Source organism: Camelus ferus, chromosome 14 (genome assembly GCF_009834535.1).
Source record: "Camelus ferus isolate YT-003-E chromosome 14, BCGSAC_Cfer_1.0, whole genome shotgun sequence".
Taxonomy (NCBI): domain Eukaryota; kingdom Metazoa; phylum Chordata; class Mammalia; order Artiodactyla; family Camelidae; genus Camelus; species Camelus ferus.
This window is the reverse complement of record NC_045709.1, coordinates 31,952,423-31,972,425: the sequence shown is the minus strand read 5'-3', so window position 1 is coordinate 31,972,425 and position 20,003 is coordinate 31,952,423. Positions and strand designations below refer to the sequence as shown.

The window sequence follows — 20,003 nt, the reverse complement described above, 5'->3', positions numbered from 1 at the left end:
TATTCAATATCTTGTAATAACCTATACTGAGAAAGAACATGGAAAGGAATATATATGTATAACTGAATCACTACGCTGTACACCAGAAACTAACACAACATTGTAAATTGACTGCATTTCAGTTAAAAAAAAAAAAGGCAGAGGGCAGGTTATGAAAGGCCTTGTCAGAATCATTAGAATTAGGTTTGGCTGTGAGTGACTGATTATCCAAAATAACAGTGTAAACAAGACAGAGGTTTAGTGCTTTGTCATGAACCACGTGTCTGGGTAGGTGGTGGCTTCTGTGATGCTTTGTTCACACTGAGTCCAAGATCCAGACACCCTCTCTTTTTACTGCTCCGTGGTGCAAACACAGCTAATGACTAGCACAACACAGGCTTTTAAAATAAAAGTGATTTTATTATAAAATTCTAAAAACGTGCTTCAAAGGACAGTCACGGGAATACTGCATAATAAGAAGGAACATATCTTCATAATCCAAGCAATCACATAGCAGATTTTACATTGTCCATGGAATTAATATTTAAAAGACATTCTTCTTCTTTTCAGTTAAGAAGAGTCTTCAGAGCACCATTATTTGAAAGGAAGGTATTTTGCACATTAGAGTTCATCTTTGGTCTGCAATTAAGAAATAATATTTAGAAACATCAAGAAGTCTTCTATGAGTCTAGATGATTACATTAGTTTCTTAATTGTTTTCCCTTAAAGATCAAAGAAGGAAAAAAAATAGCCAAGTTACTGCTAGAGGCTTTTAGGACCTGGGACTATTACTGGAATCACCCAAGGGTAAGTCACATTGATGGGGAACCTGATGGGGGTCCCTTTCATTTCTGGCAGTTTCTGCTTCATCACTGGCTTTAACTGATTTTATGGTCCGACAGCGCTGAGAGGGGTTTGCACTGATGGTGCACTGCTTGAGGGCCAGTTAGCGGCAGAGCAGTCCTCCGACAAACCAGAACAAAACGAAACAAAACAAAGCTGATTCGTATCATGTGCTGTTGTCATGGTGTAAATGCTCCCACCAGGTGGATCCCAAGCTACCAACACTTAACCGCTGTGCAAAATTCCTAAATTTCACAATCAGTGAGCCCATAAAAGTTGGTTCCATCACACCACAGGGACTAGGAGTCACCTTGTTCCTTTTAAACCCCCTTGAGAGGCAGATGTAATAACTATCATCTTTGGGTTCAAAGTCACCATTTTGAGTTTGTCTGTTCTGAGATCTGACGAGGTTGCCTGAGATAATGTCAAGCCAGCATATTACATATATGAATATATACATAATTTTATATAATATATATTCCTTTAAGCAAAAAACAACTATAATCAAAACAACCCTCCCCTGCCACACTGTCTTTCTACACAACTATGCACACAATTTGAGAATGATATACTGGTTTTGGGTCCTTGTTTTGCTATAATCCAGATAGAGGATTCTGAGCTAAAGTCTTCTTTGGGCTCAGTTTTCTTAACTGTAAAATGAAGGCATTTACTGAGTGACCTCTGCCAAGGTCCTCTTCAGCCTAGCAAGTCCATACATGAATCTGCCTCTTACAAAGGAAATCAGTACGTGGAGTATCAACAGAGACTGCTTTCAAATGAATAATCCGTTCACATGAATAATCATGGTTATATATTTTTTTCATTTCTAAATTGGGATGATGAACTTGGCAGAAGCTCTTTTACAGGGAGATGAGGCTATGAGATGACACATGTGAAAATACTTCACAAACTGTAATTATTCAATCTGATCTGAATTCTCACAATAAAACAGGCTTCCCTCCGCTTTGCTGGGAGCCCCGTGTGTTCTCAGTTCACTGCATCTTAGCACCCATCTTTTGCCTCTTTGGAATCTATTATAACTGAATCTGGTAGAACGAATTGCTTGGAGGCGCCAAGAGGAATTCGGGTAGTTGTTGCCTGGCTGAGTTAAGAAATAAGGACTTAGATCACTGTCAGTTCTTACTCTGACGTGGGTCAGAAGGTCAGCTCTGGTTACCTTCTTCCTGTGGCACGTACAAGGAAAGAGGTCATCTTCAGTCTGTGGTTCCACTCTCTTCATGCCCTCTCGGATTTGGGGCTCACTCACTTGTAAACTGGCATATTCCTGTGTCGGCAACAGTACAAAAGTATGTCTGATATAATGCTTAGCAAGTTCCATACGCTGGAGTTTGCTCGAACGCGGTCCATTTCACTCACGTGTCAAGTTGTGATGTGCAGAGTCCTCCCTACTTAAGCACCCCACAGAGCTTCTGAGAAGCCGTTGTCCTCCGGGCACGGGCTGCCTAGTGTAATAGACCACTCCTTATTCCATCCTTCATTTATATGACTTCTATGGTTGTATGGTTGTGTGTGTGTGTGTTGTGTGTTTTCCACCTTCTGCCGCGTAGTGAAAGTAACTGTGCTCACCATCTTCCCTAGACTGAGAATCTGAGGACTGACCATGCCTGCCGGACCCACCACATCTTGTACAGCCTCAGTTGCACCTTCATTCCTCATGTGTTTGCTCTGTGCTGGGCTCCGGGCCAGGTGCTTATGCTTATAATTGAGTTGAATGAATGAACTCTACCTTGTGGGTCTCTAGGAATTCAGATAGTAAACACCTGTGGCTCCTTCAGTCTACACATTTCACATCCCCTAGGAAAGGTTATAAAGGGGGAGGGGCCAGTGCAGACCAGAAAAAGACCAATTTTGTTCTGTAGCAGTGTCTAAGACTGGGGGCTTAATATTTTCAATTCTGAAATTAAAAAAAAAATCTTAACTTAGATCTAGCACTATTATTTGCCAAGTACCTGTTTCCCAGAGCATTTTTTTTAAAGAACTTTTCAAATTGTCAGATATGCTTTGATTACAATCCTTAAATGCATGAAAATATTTTCCAAGAAAAGTCATGGCTCATTTGGGGTCAGTACAACCAGTCCAAACATGCTTTGCACTGTTTAGACAAGGAAGTGGTGAGGCAGCAGCAAAGTTGTGCAAAGAGGAAATACAGATCCGTGCACAGTACCTTTGGAGGATCAGACGCCAATTTCCTCACCACATACCATATGCTTCTAACAGTGATACTTTTCCCTCAATGCTGTAGCATTCTCCATTAGCTGATCTTTGGTTTCCTATTATTTTCATTATTCTTTGATATTTGTCCCTGATTTTTGCCTACAGAGCTATACACATACCCCTTTAATTAATTCACTTTGAGAAATTAAGTGAAATATTCCTTGCTATTAACAGAACTGACCATTACAAGTTGTATGTCTACTTTCTTAGAAAATACTGACCTGGAAAAGTTTAAAATAATAGCAGAATATATCATCACCCATGAGATTATTTCTTGCAAATTCTTGTCCTGTTTTTGCTATCTTCTTTGCCTATGGGAACAAAAATAATATCCCTTTCATGAAACATACTTTTCCCCATATGGACACATGCTAACTGATCTTCAGAGTACATTTTAGTGGGAAAATAGTGGGGAAAATATCTTTGGGGTCTTACGTGGTAAAGGGAACATTTAACAGAATATGTTTGTTCCAATTAAAGGGATGTTTCTGAGAAGTTTTGAAAGTCTGAGAAGTCATATTGGATCTCCTGGAATTAGCTTCTCTTGGAAAGAAAAGGTAAACATTAAATGAAGTAACAATAACTTTGTAAATTCAAGATGAAGCTTAATGCACTGCTTAACAATTTTCATCAGAGAATTAGTTTCAAGCTTATTTCATGAATCTCTCATTTTAATCCATTGCACAGTCAGTTTTCCTCCTGCCATACTGGCCATCTTAATTTTCACATTGAGAGTAGAGTGAAGCAGTGCTAGAGGCTCAGGTCAAACTGCCTAGACGACAGCATAATCAAGGCCAAGGTTTAGCTTTTAGTTTCATGTGCACGGTGGACAGTTAACCAAGTCACAACACCTGTGTTCACCCTGAAGGGAACTGTGCTGTCCATGGAGAGGTGGCTTCCCATTTACAGGTGAGGGTCTACATGTGCCTGAATGCTTCCCAGGCACAGGACCTTGAAAACGAACCCATGATATTGGGCTACAAAGAGACTGACCTTACCTCCTCATCGTGATCTTTTGCCCATTGAAGTTTTTCTAGGAGGTCGCTCAGGTTGCTTTTAACTGGAATGTAGTGTTTCCAGGGCTGCAGCTCGTTATAAAAGTGTTCATAGTAGATGGAGTCCTGCTTCAGGACGACACTGTCGCCCACCAGCAGATATGGCAGGCGGTACGCAGCGACAGTGCCGTCTACATTTATCTGATACTTATGCTGCAAAACAGCAATATCGGATAAGAGCCTCCACTAAATTTCTCTTTTTCCACTCTCTTTATTCTCCTCTTCTTTCCACACATAAAGCCTCACTATCCTCAGATACAAACCGGCCAGATTTTGCCCTTGGCCTCCACCAGTCAGTGAGTGCTACTGCATCCAATACGCACACCTGGACCTAAAGGCGTATTTTGATGGTCTCCCAAATTTCACAAAGGGGCCATGAGGCTAAGGCTGGAGCAGCCAATAAAATTACAAAATTGTTGTCCTAAGGCTACAACCTAAGGGAAGACAGATTTTTCTTTTTTATTGAAGTATAGTCAGTTTAAAAAAAAAAAAGCCTACAAAAATAAACCCCAAACAATTAACAAAATGGCAATAAGAACATACTTATCAATAACTACCTTAAATGTAAATGGATTAAATTCTCCAACCAAAAGACACAGACTGGCTGAATGGATACAAAAACAAGACCCATATATATGCTGTCTACAAGAGACCTACTTCAGAGCTAGCTGAAAGTAAGGGGATGGAAAAAGACATTCCATGCAAATGGAAGCCAAAAGAAAGCTGGAGTATCATACAAAATAGACTTTAAAATGAAGAATAGTCAGTTTATAATGTGTCAATTTCTGGTGTACAGCATCATGTTTCAGTCATACACGTATATACATATATTCCTTTTCATACTCTTTCACTATAGGTTACTACAAGATATTGACTATAGAGGAAACATACATTTATCATGACTATGTAATCACTTTACTACTTTATCAACGGCACATTCTATGCTGTGTTAACCGTACCTTTAAAACATCAGATGACCACACACACGTCTTAAGGAAATTAACAAGCTCTGGGGCAAGAACATCTATGACAAAATGGTTATAGCACTGTGGCAGTCAACAGTCTTTAGCTGTAGCAAATTCAACAAGCAGAAATAAAGCAAAGGTATATGACAGAAGACTCTGAGGGGGGATGGCTGGTATCAGTTCTCTTTGGTTATGATCATTTCTTTTGAAAATTTCTGTGATATGTGTATGGAAAAGACACCAAGAAGTCAACTTATGGCTTTCTTTAGGTCTTCCTGCCGCCATGTTACCCATGGAAAGAAAATCTGGCCATCTACAGCACAGACAGAGCTTGCTAATCACGTGCCTTCCCACCTGCAGAAGACAGCTGACTATCTTTTGGCCTACTTTTCTCTCTGCCACACGGGACTCCAAAAACCACACAGTGGTCTAGAGATCAGGGCAGTATCCTACTGCCTGGAAAAGGGAGTTGTTAGAAAAAGGATCGACCCTGGGAAATGTGAACAATCCACATTCTAGACACAGAAAGCACTCCCTAATCCCCAGGGTTCCTGGGCAGAACATCTAGATAGATTCCAAGTCATTTCCCTACCAGAGGTCTGATAAGAGACACATGGTTTATATTTCTTCTTTAGACCATTGTGATGCTATGGCTCTGGGGAGAAATATTTGTAAAATCACTTGTATGTATTTATTAACAAAAAAGGATCTGGAGCCAAAATGTGCTTCTCTTGAGGGTCAGCTGGGGGAAAAATTAGAGCTCTACCCAGGTCCCAAACTCCCTTGATGCGTATTTAATGTCAGGTCTAGAAACTGAGCATAACCCAGGTTATTCAAACAGTGTCCGGGGCCCCGTGCCTTGAAGTTCACTACATTTTGCGCTCACCTCTCCCACTCCTTGTAATTTATAGGCCTCGATTTCCCTCCCCAAAATGAAGGTATTTGGAAAAACAGAAAAGATTTGCCACAGGTGATATCATACCTTGAAGAAATCAAAGAATGAAATGTGCTTCACAAGGGGCCCATACAGGCTTTCGTCGTGTTTAAAGAAGAAAAAGTTGGTGAAAGCAGCATCTATAAGTTCCGGGTGTTTTCTGCTCAGTTTCACCAGCTCGAGTCTCTCCTTTCGGCTGTCTCGCCCTCTCCAGACAGCTGTGGAGTTTTTGCTTTCCCAGGGAGGCCCCGTGTTAGCTTGCACAGACATCATATCCAGACTCACTCTGGAAGACAGAAAGTGCAACAGATTCTTCCCCTGCACCATCACATCGCAAAGGTCACTGGGAAAGAACTCACCAAGGAAAGGAAACCAAGGCTCTGGGTCTCTTCGACCCGGGTCTCTCACCGGCCCATGGTTTCTAGAACGGAGTCAGTCAGGTCATAGGTAGGCATCACGATATCCTTGGAATCCGTGGAGCCACACCAGGAAAAGATGGGATGGATGTGTGAACTGGATTTCTTTTTTTCCAAAGGCCAGTCTCCTAAGTTAACAAAAAACTCCACATCTGGCATCTTCACCTGGGAAAAGAAAGCCAAGGGCTGATTCACATTTCTTGAATCGGATAATTCCTTCTATTTATCAGTGAGCTGGGAAAGGCTGGCTCGAGCACGCGGCCTTTCGTGGCCACAGAAGAATGGAAGACGTGAAGATACCCAGGGATGATGCCACGTGGTGGCAGAGAGAGTGGAGTGGTGCACCTGCAAACCGAGAAAACCCAAGGATTGCTGGGTACCCCCGGAAACTAGAAGAGCCTAGAGAGGACTCCCCGCTACAGGTTTTAGAGGGAGCATGGCCCTGCTGACACCCTGATTTTGGACTTCTAGCCTCCAGAATTGTGAGAAAATAACTTTCTGTTGTTTTGAGCCACTCAGTTCACATGCTTTGTCACAGCATTCCTAGGAGACTAACACAGGTGTCCTACATGACATAAAACCTCAGAAGACTATCACGGTACTTCAGGCTCCAGGACAGAACACCCCTGAAATTTCTCTTATTTTTATTTTTAAAAATTATATTGTAGAATCTGGGCTTAGACTGTCCATTATACATAGGCGAGAATAGAAAAGAAATACTTACTTTTCTAGTCAAAGAAAGTAGTATGGCATCCATGAAAATTCTAAAACCTACATGTTCACCATGAGTCTTGATATAAACCTGGAAGAGAATTGAATGTTTATTCTGTTAGTCTAAGAGAACTGGCTGACTTCGCTGAGATAAAGCTGATCAAAGTGATCCGTAGAGTGATTTTTTAATAAAACTACATAGCTGGTTGTAGTCAAGTGGTCAAAGCCAAAATCACTAAGACAAACAAGCAAACCTCAGTCATGAACTGTACCTTGTTATCCTTCAAGGTATAATGACATAAGCTCTGTCTTTGTCCAAATCTTTTCGGGATTTCTGCTGCAATCTTTTCTGGATCAACGGTAGGGAAATGTGCCAGATCTCTCTGAATCTGAGTAATGGTTTCCGGGCAGTTCATCTCCCGAAGCCAGGCTGCACTGTCTTCCAAAGGACAGTCACAATTCTCATGGTAAACCGGCCCTAATGACACATGAGGAACAAAATATACAGTATTAACTTCACTCGGCATTTGAAACATGTAACAAATACCCATAATAGGACTTCACACATTTTGCCTAGATGGGAAGGGCATTTTGATGGGAAAAATATTTTAAAAAGAAAAACATTTTAAAAAGAAAAACATTTTTATTACACTGCGGTATCGCTAGCAAGTCTGTTCTGACCGCACTTTACAGTTAAGTCTTAGGATATTTTCACAGTCAGGCCCTCTTGGTACAAGTTCAAAAGAAAGCCAATGGTACTACTTTTCTGCTCTCAGTGGCTACCAGAGTCCATTATTCTTTATCTTCTGTGTACTTAAGAATAACCAAACATTGGTAAAACATAAAAAAGGAAGAGTAAGTGTTTTAATGAAAGACAAAAATGATAAGAAATTAGAATTTCAATGGTCTATGATACAAGCAAGTTCTTAAAGTGTCTAAGCTACTCTTCTCAATGGATAATACAGTCGATACAGGTAAAGCCTCCTTCCTGTGTTTGCTATTTTTGTGAAGAATTATAAAGAAGCCAAGTAATCTGCGAAACACTCATTCACTAATATTATAATGAATTACATTTACAGAAATAATACTAATATAACATAATACTAACAGAATCTGAATTGACATTTTATTGTCATTTATTTTTCTAATTCTCAGATTGTCACCTGACCTAGGCAGTAGTAGACACTGGGATACCTTTTGAAGGTTTAGCAGGTTATATGGTACGAGGTGGTCCTGGTGGAGTGTGGGAAAGACATCTAGACATTTTTTGAAAAACATTTGCCTTTCTTGTGGCAGGGGGACAAGGAAGATTTGTGTGTCTGTACAAACACCGCTTTTCTAGTATTTGAGGGTGCTGTCTCCACTGAGAGGAAATGATATGGCTCTAGGTAAGAAAGCTGTACTCTCATCCTCTGTCAGAACACATCAGAGGATTTCTTGGGAAAACTAGTAGTGAAACAAAGACAAAAAACCACAGTCAACTTCCACTCTCTCTCTTTCTGAAGTGATTGACCAAATTTCAATAACATTTGTCAGTTACTTAAATCACACATCTCTAATTAAGAAAGAGCCATCTATGACCGTGTGTATACGGCTGGATTCTTCTTGCTAATGTTGTGTCTTCAAGGAGCAAATTCTCTATCAATATGTTCTTTCCTCTTTCGCCAATTATAATTTCCATTCAAATCTTGCATTTCTCTCTTTTACCAGGAATCTCAGTTCAAGTAGGAGATGTGCATTTTTTTTTCAGTGAAAAAAATAGCATGCTAACTTGTTTTTATTGATTGAAAGACATTCATTATTGTATTCAAATACTGTTGTTTTAAAATTATGTTCCAAATGACCTTTCAAAATATATGGAGATTTGGCTACATGTTGGCCTTGGAATTTAACTTCTATCTTCAGATTTTTGTAGCTTGCATACATCCTGTATCTTACTATGAAGGACCCATCTTTTCGGTCTAAAACCTGGACTCCAACTCTAGTGAATTGCTCATCTGGTGCTGAGATTTTAATCTGGAACACCTTTTCACCCGGAGAAGATGTGAATCTGTGATGGGAAGAACAGTAAGATATAAAGATTATTTTAACAAACGTACAAAGATTATGTTCTCCAGTCTGTGAACCTTAATCTTCTCTCCCACATCCTCCCCTAACATGTTTGCTTCTCTGTCCTTATGCTTTTAGTACCAGAATGAATATGACAAAACAGACATTAAAAAAATAAAAAAGAAGAGGATGACAATGGCCAAGATAATATAAAACAGTTTCATTAGAAAATTGCAAAGAACAACAAGTTCATACTGTATAGCACAGGGTAATACATTCAATATCTTGTAGTAATTTATGGTGAAAAAAATATGAAAATGAATATATGTATGTTCCTATATGACTGAAGCATTATGCTGTACACCAGAAGTTGACACATTGTAAACTGACTATACTTCAATTAAAAAACTATATATAAATATATATATATATAGAAAAAAAAGAAAATTGCAAGGGAATATGTTAAGACTACTAATCTATGTAAACATAGAACATACTTACACTTATGCATTTCATATATAAACACAGTCTCATCAAACTACTACTTACTTCATGCCCATCACATCTGGAAATTTGTGATCAAATACTGCCTCTAAAGATAATGATTTTCTGACAAATCACTCTCAGTGATTCGTTAAGAAATCAGTATTGTAAATCATGCTCAGCCATGGGCAAAAGCTACGAGGTGGTATATCATGTAAGTGATGTTGTAAAAAAGTTTTTTCTTTTGAGTGAGTGCTCTTGGTGTTAAGATTAAGATGGTATTTAGTTTCCCCCATTGCACTATTTATAGCCAAGTGACAAAAATTTATAACCTTCCTTTTCTTTGCTTTGGAAAACATTCCTAAGATTTTTTTGCCTGCCAAATATACGTAGTCAGCATCCACAAAAAAAAAAAAAAAAAAAGGTAGTCATTTCAGAAGTACGTGAATGCTATAAAAATTTTTAAGTATAATTTTAATTGTTGAATTCCATGGAATGACATAAAGTTGTAACAAACACACAAGGGATTCACATTTTGGTATTTTCCCTCTCAACTATAAAGTTGCAAATAGTGCTGTAGTTCTCTATTTCAGTTTCAAAGCAGCTTACCTGCATGTCTACCTAAAAACAGAGGGCAGCACCAGAGAAAGCTGAAACCAACCAGTTTCTAACAAGTGGGTTTAAATCCTTGTAACAGGTTATGCAGAAGGACTTAGAAAATACTTCCAGCAAAGTGCAGGGGTTTGTTCCAGCCATGTGGGAATCCCTATCAAAACAGCCAGGAGAAAAGCTTATTCAAAATTATTTCGAAAGCTACAGAGAATAATGGATTGGGACGGGGTAAGACTGTTAAAATCAGATGTGAATAGCACCCAAATGTCCTGGATTTTAAACTGCTATTTAGAAATGAGTTCTTGGGTGGATAACACGTGAGGGAAGAAACAGTAAGTTTTAACCGCATCCCCAAATAGTCGGCGAGCCATTTCTCGACTTACTTATTTCCTGATGTGTCCACCGCCTGAATATAGAAATAGCGCGCGGGAAGGACGACCGCTGCTTTCAGCCCCGGTCCCCATATTTCGCTTCTCTCCGGGCTCAGTAGCCCCTCTCCGCCGGTCTCGGCCAAGGCTGGAACTGTCCCCAGAAAGAAGCAGTAAAGCAGCAAAATGCTAAACATTTACAAGATGGATTCAAAATGATCCACGGATAAATGAAGGGTAAGAGGTGGACGGAGCCAGCCGCGGCTTGGGCAGAGGCACGTCGGCCGATCGCAGCTGCAGACGCGGCTCCAAGAGGGGTCCTTTGCTGGGCTGGACTGGAGCGTGGGTCTCCCCAGGAAAATCACAACCGGAGCTCTGGCTGGTCCAGCTGAAGGATGCCAGCAGTTCTGCTGAAATGGGCAAGAACCACGTTGCTCCTCTTCCTCTGGACAATGACAAACTTACGCTGCTTCTGTAACTGGAGCATCATTGGGGGGCGAATCCGCCTCAGCTTCCAGCCCAAGGTGCAGGGCGAGGGGATTGGCCCGCGCGTCGGCCCGGGCTGAGTAAAGCCTTCTCCAAGTGGATGGCGGGGTGGATACGCGTCCGGGCGCCAGGGCTTCCTGGGACGTGTAGTTCGCGCCAGGACTAGCGGAAATCCCGCAGGCTTTATCATCTTTCACTCTTTTATTTACTTTCCGGTCAGGGGACAAATAAATAGTAGATGCCCGATAGAGGGGCACAGCTGAGATTTAAAAAAAAAAAACTGTCACCATATCCTCCACTCGTGCAGAGGGCAGGTATAAAACACGATGAAAGGGAGGGGTTATCAATGATATCTGACGATCGGTCGCCCGGCACAGCCGTCAGGGCACTGTCCCCGCGCGCTCCGATGGGACGAGAGACGCCAGCCCCAGGGTAACCGGAGGCGTGTCGCGGGCCGCGCGCTCGAAGCTGTGATTTCGAATCGGTGCCGGGCTCCGCCGTGGCAGCAGCAACCCGATCCCACCAGACAGGCCAGAGGTACACCGAGCTGTGGGCAGGGGCCGAGGTGGCGGCCAGCGGCAGTGCGCCCTGAGCGATGGGCCCTCCGCCCGGCACCGGGGCGCCGCGGGCCCGGCCTGCAGCCGCAGCCTGCTCTCCGCGCCGCCAACGCCGCCTGCGCGGCTGTGGCCCTGGCCTCTCCGGAGCCCGGTGGCCTTCCGAACGGATGCCACTGCGTGGGTGCCCATCCTCCCGGGGAAAAGTAGGGTGAAGAGCTGGGCCGCATGGTGGAAGGAGGCGCTAGGGAGAGAAGGGACGAGTCGTCTCAGGAACAAAGCCCGATGGGGGGGGGTTGGGCGCGGATATTGGTGGCTCTCGCCCGGTGCCAGTGTCCACGCCACACTCGGCAGGGCCTGGCCCCAGAGCGCGTGGAGGCCGTCCCCCTCGCCCCTGCCCGCTCCCCCGGGGCCAGCGCGGTCACAGGACGGGTCACGATCGTACTTGGAGCCCCCTGCTCCCTTTCCCTCCTTCTCTCGACCTTGCCAGCTGCCTCTAAAACTCTGATGGGCGGGTGGCACCGCCAGCCACAACAGGCCTGGCGGGGAGAAGGAGGCAAGGGGGCGTTTCTCGACTGTTTTCTTTTTGGCAATTGTCATTAGTAATGGTTTCAACTCGTGCCTTCAACAGCTTGAATCGGGGGCGTCCCCGGGCCCTCGGGCGAGTTGGAGGCGGACGCCCGCCGTCCTCCGCCGGCTCGCTCTCCCCGCGAACTCCGGCTTTCCTCCGGGCGGGAGGAGGGGCCGGGAGGACCTGCTACAGGGACGCGGGGACGCGCGGTACTCGTGAGGGCGCGCGGGCCCGGGACCGCCGAGCGGCGCGGGCAGGGGGCGCCGCCGCGCTCCTTCCTCTCCGCCGGCGCCTCCTCCGCACACCGCGGCCAAGCGCGGCGGGGACCGGCCTGCGCGACTGCGGCCTGGGTCCCGGCGGCCTCCGAGCCCGCGGCGCCGCGAGCTTCGCTGAGGAAGGCGGTGGGGACGCCGCTCGCCTGCCCCGGAGCCTGGGCTCGACGCCGGCCGGTGCGCGGGAGGACCCCGGGATCCTTCGTAGGCCGGCGCCCCTGCCTGGGAAAGGGGCTCAGGTCTGCCCGAGGAAGGGGTCTGGAGGGCGTGGGGAGGGGTCTGGTGGGGAAGGACCGAGGTCAGACCCGGTGGGGCTTAGCCCGTCTGGCCTTCCGGGACATACTCCATTCTTAGTAAGTCCTTACCTGCCCTTGCGGCTCAGCGGCCTTCCGTGCAGAATATAGATCTTAATAGTTGTCAATAGTGGAAGGTTTTACTGAAGAGACTTTTTAAGATGTTTCGTTCTCTAAGCAAACTTGATGCTTAAAAGTAAGGGTTTAAAATATAACCAGAGAAGAATGCAACCTAGGCCATGAATATTGGCCTTACAGATGTTTTACGGGAACAGTTCATCCCAGTGACTTAAAAATCGTTACTCCAGCGGGACACTTAAAGCTGCGCACAGTTAACCAAGACTTATGTTGCTTTTGATAGAATATTATGAGTAAATTATTAAATTGAGCCTTAGATCCTGCAATCGTTCTTATTAGTAAATCTTAATATAGCATCGCCTCACTTACTGGCACAGATGACAACCAGGGAGGAGAAAAAGAGTCCCCTTGGCTAAAACTCCAGCTCTTGATGTAAGGCCACTCCTGGGAAGCCCTCCTGGAATTTAGGCTCCTAATCCTGGTCCTACAATAATGCCTGGCATGATGCGGGTACTTAAAAATATTTGTTGATGAGACAGAGTTCTGCAAATCCTGGGCCCTGGGGGATACAGTAGGCAGGAAAACCAGGCTTAGAGGAGGCAGACATTTATCTCACACACACGCATAATGTAGAGATGCACCCTGGTAAGACTTGTGAAGGAAAGGTGCTGAGTTTGTAGAGGGTGACCTGGCCTAGTTGGAGGAGCAGAGAAAACGTCCCCCTTAAAGTGACATTTGAGCTGCTCTGAAGGATAATGGGGATTCACTAAATAAAGGAAGGAAAATGGGAGGAGGCCGTATTCAGAGAATGGAAAGGTAGTCAATGGGGAGAGGAGAGTGAGGTGCAGGTTAAGAGAGAGATCAGGGCCACGCAAGGAGTTGGCTTTTTGTCCCAGGATCAGAGGGTTTTAGGCAGGAAAGTTATACGATCATATACGTGTATGAGGTTTACTTTCCAAATTCTACCCGCAAGTCAGGTTAGAAATGTCAACTCACAGGAGTGGGTGAGGAGCTAGGAGTGTGAATGGGATTGGAAGTGGTTCATAAAAATGGGGACAAAAGGAGGTACAAGATGTGACCAAATGATGAGATTTGGAGGCCATTTAGTGGCGGTGCAAACTGCCCCTCTGTACTTCGGCATCTCCTGAGGCTGTGATTACAACATAATGCAGTCATGGGCGTCTGCAATGATTCTGTAATCAGTAATGACTTGTGCTTCGTCCCTTTTAAGAAGCCCCAAGGATGCAGTAAGACCAGTGCTCTTGGCCTCCTGGAGCCCCCAGTGCCGTGGGGAGAAGAGACATGGATCAGACAGATAATAAGGAAAGGAAATAAGCATCAGCGGTGTTTGGGTCATGGGGTTTGGATAGTTTTCCTTTTCTGTGTTTGGCTTTTGGTATTTTGCAATATTCTGTAATTTGTTTTACTTAGGTGATAAAATTTATAAATATTAGATACATTTTTAAGAGAAATTTCTATAAACAGTGGTTCAGATGAGAAAGTTTTCGTACAGCTCCAAGTTTGCTCTTGGCTTTAACTGAAAATCGACATAAAAACATACCCTTTGGTTGATGAGCTTCGGTTTTTTTTTTTGTTTTTTTTTTTTTGGTAAAAATGCAACCAAAGAAATCATTCTCATTTAGTGACCTTTATTTATTTATTTATTTATAATTTTTTTGGTGGTGGTGGAGGTATAGTGACCGTTCTTTAAAAGCAAACAAGCCCCAAACACACACAAACAAAACTTGTTAAACTTTTTATTAGTCAAGTACTATGTTCTTTCGTGTCTCTAGCATCCAGGACACTCAGCCCTACCTACCTTTTATACACAAATGCAGTGATTTCCCTTTCCCCGTGTTTCGGGGAAGAATATTCTCCTATATATGTTCCAAATTAGCATCCTTCAAAAACCCCAATGCTGCCGTGCAGAGAGCTGGTCCCACATGCCAAATTCCATTTAATCTGAGGAAGGACACCATCAAAAGTGGAAACTAAGCTTGAGATGAAGAGATAAACAGGGCAGGGCCTGGAACATTTCTGTCTCCCTCCCACCAGACTAACTCTAGTACCCTTTGTTCACTGCCCCTTCCCGGACCCTGTGCTGTCGTGCCCCACCCTGCAGCCACCCACACGACCCCAAGGCCAGGAATAAGACCTACCTCTAGCTACGGACTCCTCAGAAAAGCCGAGTCTGGCCTGTACAACCTCTAGTACGGAGCTCCTCTCTGAATCTTCCTGGACGGTCACCACCACACCAGAGGTGAGGAGGAAGGACAAAGCATAGAAGCTTCCTGTCCAGAGACCCCTCCCCCTGCTCGTAGGATTTCCAGGCCAAAAAGAAAAGGAAAATTTCCCAAGTGAGCCCACGGTGGGGTCCACCTTGGGTGGTGAAGCTCTTGCCAAACCAGCCCTCCTCCTGCCGACAACTATACCTTCTGCCAAAGTACTGCAAAATCACCACCTGAGGGTTTGAATAGAGAAAAGCATTCTTTAAAAATGAAAAGGAAATCTTTTCTGGGACTTGTGGAGCCCTCCTTGTCTGGAGCTCTGTTCCATACATGACCCAAAGGACAGGAGGTACCTCTCCCGGTTTCTCCTCCCGGACTGAGGGTAACCAGGGCCCCCGGGGGAGTCACCTTCTGGTATTTCTCATCACCTCCCTCAAGGTTTTTGTCATTCAGTATTTGAATGATAGGTTTTATGTAGTCATTTTCCTGTCATCTGTGAAAATTATTCTCGTTTCTAATTTTTTCAGTGAGCGAACGGGCAGAGAGATTCACTGGGAAAAGTCAAACTGGTCAGCCAGGGTGGGTTTGATCTCTTACGTGCTGCTCTGTTGCAAGAGCCCTGAGGCCAGCTCACCCGGCCAGCCGGGCACCTCCGTGCCACCTGCGGGGGTTTGGTTCTCCAAGGTCTTCCTTTTGTATAAATCTTCATCTTCCTCGAATGACCTCTGTTGCCATTAAACTTTTCTTCGTTTTCTTTTGCAAAGGAAATCAGTGTATACTAGAAACTCACTTTTTCCTGAGGCTGGTCGGAAGTTCATTACTGCTAGGTATAGTCAATTGTGGGGATGAATGCACAGCTTTCTTGAGATATAATTCATGCACAATACAATTCTCCTATTTAAAGTGTATAATTTAGTGGCTTTTAGTATATTCACAGAGTTGTGCTTTCATCATCACAGTCAGTTACAGAATATTTTCATTACTCCAAAAGAAGCCAGCCCGCTTCTGCCTCCCAGCCCTAGGTAATCACTGGTCTCATTTTTGTCACTACAGATTCACTTACTCTGAACATTTCATATAAATGGAATTCAACCTTTCTGATCCTTTGTGACTGACTTCCTTCACCTAGAATAATGCTTTCACGGTTCACCCATGTTGTAACTTGCATCAGTATTTTGTTTCTTTTTATTGCCCAGTGATAATCCATTGTATGGATATACTACCTTTTATTTATCCCGTCATCAATTGGTGGACATTGGGTTGTTTCCATTGTTTTAGCTTTTATGAGTAATGCTGCTAGGAACATTTGTGTGGACATATGTCTTCATTTCTCTTAGGTATATTCCTAGGAGTGAAATTACTGGATCCTATGGTAACTCCATGTATAACGTTTAAGGAACTGTTTTCCAGAGTCACTGGACCATTTTGCATTTCCACCAGCAGCGTATGAGGGTTTCAATATCTCCACGTCCTCTACAATCTTTGTTATTATCTGTCTTTTTGATGAGAGCTGTCCTGGTGAACATGAGGTGTATCTTTTTGTGGTTTTGATGTGCATTTCCATGATAGCTTTTCATGCTGAACATCTTTTTTATGTGCTTATTGATCATTTCTACACTGTCTTTGGAGAAGTGGCTACTCAAATATTTTGCCCATTTTAAAAATGAGTTATTTGTCTTTTTTGTTATCCTAAAGCATCATTTTAAAATAATAAGGCAGAGGGTCAGTGATCATGACTTAAGTGTATAGTAGTTGTAAAATAAAATATTTATTGAATGAGGCATATATGGAAACCCTTGAAATATTTTTTAGGGCTTTTGGAGCGTCTGGTGGGTCGTTGATCTTTCCTTCTCCTCCCTCTTTTCTTAGGAGCCCATTTGGCAGCTCTCACGTGTTTTGTAGAACGCTGTGAACAACCACCAGAGTTGTTTTTCAAGAAATAGAACGAGTGGCAGCTTCTTCCTCGTAACAGAACTTTCATTGTTGCCTTCAATGCCTAACGTTGCAGAAACAGAAAGGACAAACGATTCTGGAAATGGTGAGCACAAATCTGAGAGAAGGTCTCCTGAAGAGAATCTGCAAGGTGCCGTCCAGTCCTTCTGCCCTCGTGCCTCAGGAGAACGCTTGGGTCCCAAAGGAGATGGTCATTATCCGTGGAGCTGTCCGGTGACCCACACTCGGGAGAAAATCTATGCCATCTGCTCAGACTATGCCTTTCTCAACCAGGCCACCTCAATCTATAAAACTCCCAATCCACCCCGCCCTTCTTGCCTCCCTGATAGTATCTCTTTATCTGTGGGAAATAATTCCTCCAGATACACGAGTCTCCCAACCAGTACATCGGAAATCATCTACAATGAAGAAAATAGCTTGGAAAACTTATCCAACAGCCTGGGCAAGCTACCTCTCGCGTGGGAAATTGATAAATCTGAATTTGATGGGGTGACCACGAATTTGAAACACAAATCAGGTAAGGAAGGAGCCATGGCATTCACGTGTGAAAGTAAGGAAAGGACAAGCAGTGTATCTTGTTAGAACTTGCCGTTCAATGTATTTTCTTTTCATAATACCAAGCAAGGGATAGCACTACCATGTTGTTTGTTACTGTAGTTAAAAAAAAAAAATCTTGGACATAGGACATTTAGTTCATTAATGTGTTGCCACTGGAACCTTCAGACATAACCCTTGCTTTTAGAGAGCTTTGAAAAAAAATCTAAGAATGCTGTAAAATGCAAGTATTACAGTTAAGTTTGCCGTATCTTAGAAATGGTTAATGAGGTGGCTAGAGTAACATACTACTATTTCATAGTTTTACAGGGATGTGAATTCATTTTTCCCAGTTACACATCTGGTTTTCTTTTCTACTCTATAACATTTAGGTTTTTCTGTTGTTAAAAATTTTAAACAGTCAGCAAGTTCTCCAGGTACCGCTGAGTAGGTTGTGTACTGCACAATTTAAGAGGGTGCAGGGTATAACCTTCACAATTGCAAAGTGGTGATTCTGGAGCAGGCACTAATGCTCTCCATGTCTTCCTTTTGAACTCACAGAAATTTTATGAGGTAGGTACTATTGTCTTTATAGGTGAAGAAATTGAGGCATAAGTTGCTTGGGTAAACTTGCACTGCTAGTAAGAGGCAGAAGTGGGGTTTGCACTTCACTGCTAGTCTTGTCTGATCATTTTGTAAAACCTCCATCCATCTACTCACTCATGTGCAAAATCGACTTGTTTCATGGAATATTATATAAATACGTAATTCTTGGGGTGTCGGGGGCTGTTCACTTTGTGTCTCTTTTTATGGGCGATTGGTCTATAATTTTTTTTCGCAGTGTCTATACAGATTTCCTAAAACATGTTGGGAAGTATTCTCTTCTGTTTTCTGAGGGGTTTTCAGAGGGGTATTAAAAATCTCTATGATTATGGAGTTGCCTTGATTCTCATCAATTCTGTCAAAGTTTACTTTGTCCATTTCATCTACGTTGTCAAGGCGTTGACAGAAAGTTGTTTCTAACAGTTCCCTTTATTAACGCGTGGAGGGTCTTTAGTGATAAATACCTTTTCATACCTGATGCTGGTGATTTAGGTTCTTTTTTTTTTCCTAGCTGGGGTTTTATCAGTTTTATTTGTCTTTTCAAACAACCAGCTTTTAGCTTTGCTTATTTTCTCAATTGTCTGTTTTCCATTTCATTGATATATGCTCTTTATCATTTTGTTCCTTCTACCTACTTTGGGTTTACTTTGTTCTTCATTTTCTAACCTCTTGATTCAGGACTTTTTTACTATAAGTGTTAAATGCTCTAAATTGCTCACTGAGTACTGTGTTAACTTCAGTCCACAATTTTAATACACTTTATTTTTATTATCATTTAATTTGATGTATTTTCTAATTCCCTTGTGATTTCTTCTTTGAGACATGCATTATTTAGAAGTATGCTATGTAATTTCCAGGTATTTAGGGTTTTTCTAAGTATTGATTTCTAATTTAATTCCACTGTGGACAGAGGACCTATGACCTCAGTCTTTTTAAATGTACTGAGACTTGTTTCATGAGCCAGCACATGGTCTCCATTGCTGAATGTTCCACATGCACTTGAAAAGAAGGCGCATTCTGGAATTGTGGGGTGTAGTGTTTTATAGTTATTTACGGGGTCAAAGCATATGAAAATGTTGCTCACATCTTCTGTGTCGCTACCTAATTTTTGTCTTGTTCCATCAACTGCTGAAAATAAAGTGCTGAAAGTCTCCAACTATGATTATGGACTTGTCTTTTCTCCATTTAATTGTGTTGATTTTTTTTTGTCTTTTCAATATATTTTTATTGAAGTATAGTCAGTTTACAAAGTTGCGTCAATTTCTGGTGCACAGCACAACGCTTCCATCATACATGAACATACACAGATTTGTTTTCATATTCTTTTTCACCATAGGTTACCACAAGATATTGAATATAGTACCCTGTGCTACACAGTATGAACTTGTTGTTTATCTATTTCATATACATTAATTACTATCTACAAATCTAATTGTGTTGCTTTTTGTTTCATGTAATTTGAAGCCTTGTTGTTAGGTGTGTATACATTTATGATTTTTATTTCTTCTTGATGAATTAACCTTTTTATCATTATGGAGCATCCCTCATTATTCCTGGCAATATTTCTTTTTCTGAAAGCTACTTTGTTTGATATTAGTTAACAGTTGGTATAGCTACTCCAGCTTTCTTCTGACTAATGTTTTCACTTTTGTCTCTGTTTTGTCTGGTTCTCAATTTCCTGTCCCGCAAGAGGTAACCACTGTTATTTGTCTTATGTGTCTTTTGGAGAATGTGTGTGTGTACACACATGTATGTAGACATATGTACATAGGTTCATACTC

The 20,003-nt window shown here is 42.6% G+C and overlaps 2 protein-coding genes across 12 annotated transcripts in view; one reads left to right on the top strand and one right to left on the bottom strand.

Annotated features, from left to right (window-relative positions):
* Positions 1 to 378: 378 nt before the first annotated feature.
* Positions 379 to 11,277, bottom strand: POGLUT2 (protein O-glucosyltransferase 2). Of its 5 annotated transcripts, XM_032496696.1 has the most exons (11): positions 10,666 to 10,805; positions 10,280 to 10,436; positions 8,983 to 9,188; positions 7,411 to 7,616; positions 7,152 to 7,229; positions 6,420 to 6,592; positions 6,060 to 6,297; positions 4,056 to 4,265; positions 3,279 to 3,368; positions 1,967 to 2,107; positions 379 to 618 (listed from the first exon to the last, which is right to left on the bottom strand). In XM_032496696.1, exons 3-11 carry the CDS (start codon positions 9,062 to 9,064, stop codon positions 601 to 603), a joined length of 1,236 nt encoding a protein of 411 aa, XP_032352587.1. In that variant the 5' UTR covers positions 9,065 to 9,188; positions 10,280 to 10,436; positions 10,666 to 10,805; the 3' UTR covers positions 379 to 600. The 5 variants fall into 5 exon arrangements, with proteins under 5 accessions (XP_032352587.1, XP_014423638.1, XP_006195247.1 ...); XM_014568152.2 differs by lacking the exon at positions 10,280 to 10,436 and having other exon boundaries at positions 10,666 to 11,277; XM_006195185.2 differs by lacking the exon at positions 10,280 to 10,436 and having other exon boundaries at positions 2,000 to 2,107; positions 10,666 to 11,277.
* A 63-nt stretch (positions 11,278 to 11,340) lies between these two features.
* LOC102514135 (basic immunoglobulin-like variable motif-containing protein) overlaps positions 11,341 to 20,003 on the top strand; it is a 54,937-nt gene continuing 46,274 nt past the window's right edge. Inside the window, exons 1-3 of one of the 7 annotated variants that reach the window (XM_014568149.2) lie at positions 11,973 to 12,772; positions 15,027 to 15,164; positions 17,002 to 17,602. In XM_014568149.2, coding sequence (XP_014423635.1) covers positions 17,125 to 17,602 — 478 coding nt within the window. In that variant the 5' untranslated portion in view covers positions 11,973 to 12,772; positions 15,027 to 15,164; positions 17,002 to 17,124. Of the gene's footprint in view, positions 11,674 to 11,972; positions 12,773 to 12,831; positions 15,165 to 17,001; positions 17,603 to 20,003 lie in introns of those variants that run through there. The other 6 variants (XM_032496690.1, XM_032496692.1, XM_032496689.1 and 3 more) reach the window with 6 other exon arrangements.